At 38.9% G+C, this 1,906-nt stretch overlaps 1 protein-coding gene across 1 annotated transcript in view; it reads left to right on the forward strand.

Annotated features, from left to right (window-relative positions):
* The first annotated feature begins 1,151 nt into the window (after nt 1-1,151).
* The window catches only part of LOC137967601 (UPF0415 protein C7orf25 homolog), a 17,004-nt gene continuing 16,249 nt past the window's right edge, over nt 1,152-1,906 (forward strand). The window contains exon 1 of the mRNA XM_068814118.1: nt 1,152-1,432. Coding sequence (XP_068670219.1) covers nt 1,283-1,432 — 150 coding nt within the window. The 5' untranslated portion in view covers nt 1,152-1,282. The remainder of the gene's footprint in view (nt 1,433-1,906) is intronic.

Consider the following 1,906-nt stretch of genomic DNA (forward strand, 5'->3'; position numbering starts at 1 on the left):
ATGAACAAAGATAGTAGTAGCGATAAGTGACGCAGCGGATGCGGTTTATTTTGTACTTTCGTGGAGTGAAGGAATCCCATTTCGTGTAGAGACCTGTGAAAGTTTTCTTTCGGTAGATGGATGTCGTGAAAGCATAGTTTTGATTACGTGTGACAAAAATGTCCAAAAACGGAATTGCATTGTTATGTTCAAATTCAATGGTAAATTTAATATTGCGATGACAGCCGTTCAAATAGTGCAAAAACTCATTTGTACTGTCTTTGCTGTGAAACATGGTGAATGTGTCATCAACGTAACGATTCCAAAATAAAGGACTAACTTTGGCGTTCAGCAACCACTTTTCTTCAAAAACACACATAAAAATGTTGGCTAAGACAGGGCCCAATGGCGAACATAACATCAAGTGGGATCATTTTGATATTTTAGCGAAGGGCAAAACAGACTATCATTGTAAAATAAAAGAGACCTTATTTATTCTAGAACTTGAGCCAGCTTTCAACGTCAACGTCGGAAGTGAAAAGCTGATGCTTTATTAATCTTTTCTGTTTTTACTATTATTATTATATATTTTACTGTCATGGGCTCCTGTTACTGTTAAGTATTTGCTTAATCTAGGTTCCAGTGCCCTCATCCGCTTTGTTATATATAAATAGCTGTTTTAAATTTCAACGGTTACTTTTGAAAATGTATGTAGAGCACATACGAAACGTCAAGTCATAATCAAAATGAACAAGTTCAATATGTTTATCACTGCTGTTTGTGTCTTATTTTTAATCAAACTACGATGGCCCAAGAACAAAAGTATTTACTTATGAATGGGGTTGTTTCAAGAGAAGTAAAACAGGGATCTCTGAACGGCAACCTACGAGTTGTAGGTTTGATTGCGGTTAGCTCAGTGGTCGAGAACAGGGACAAGTAATCCAGAGGTTTACAGTCTTTACAGTGGTACGGAGTTGAAGGCGAGCTGCGGGTGGCATATATAAAATGGCAGAAAAAGCCGAGCGGGATCTGGAATAGAAAGGCAAGACAAAGGAACCAAAGAGGAAAGCTGGGACGAAAAGGAGCAATCACGGTGTCAGCGAAGAGGGAAAAGAAAAGAGAGACAGAACATATATATTCGCTACCCTTGGGCATATACCAAAACAATAGCGACCGATTTTTTCCAGTTTTGGTCCATTGTTTTCTGCGCCAATCCCGAAAGCTTTTTTCGCCGTTTTTCCCACTTACTGTAGGTAACCGCTGACCTGGAGAGTGCGAAGAATATTTTAAATATATAAACAGCATGGCACGTTGCTCCAGATCAACACAGCTTTTTCAAAGAATAGAGAAGGCAAATGAACTCTTGGAAAGGTGCAGTAACTTGGACAAATCCATAGACGGTCTTTCTAAGTTAAAGAGGAAAATTGTTGCAGAACTGAAGTTCCTTAAATCCGTAAGAACCATTCCGAATCTTCAAAGACGTGTTAATAATACAGGGCCAGTTGTTCAAAGCGTGATTGAATTGCAGTCTATTTTCTGATTGGAAAAAGATTCCCATGATATTTTTGCCTCCAAATTCCTTCAGCTTAAAATAAAGACTTTTTCAAGCTCGGGTTTGCATTTAATCGCGGATTAGTGTGGATAGGCTTTTGAATAACTGGGCCTAAATGTAGGTGTACACTCTTACAGTATTATACATGTACAGCAAAACCAGTTGCCTCTACATGTTGAGTTAAGGAGATCTTGTATGGCGTTGCATGGAAGCACAACTGTTACCATGTTGTAACCGTTGACAACAAATTTTGCTCGGCACTCTCTCCCAGTGCACCCAGGTGTATAAGTGTGTACCAACGTCATACTGCTGGGGATATTAACCTTCCAAACCACTTAATCCCATGATTTTGAGTGCAATTTGGAATAAATCATC

This window comes from Montipora foliosa, chromosome 8 (assembly GCF_036669935.1).
Source record: "Montipora foliosa isolate CH-2021 chromosome 8, ASM3666993v2, whole genome shotgun sequence".
In the NCBI taxonomy this organism is placed as follows: Eukaryota; Metazoa; Cnidaria; class Anthozoa; order Scleractinia; family Acroporidae; genus Montipora; species Montipora foliosa.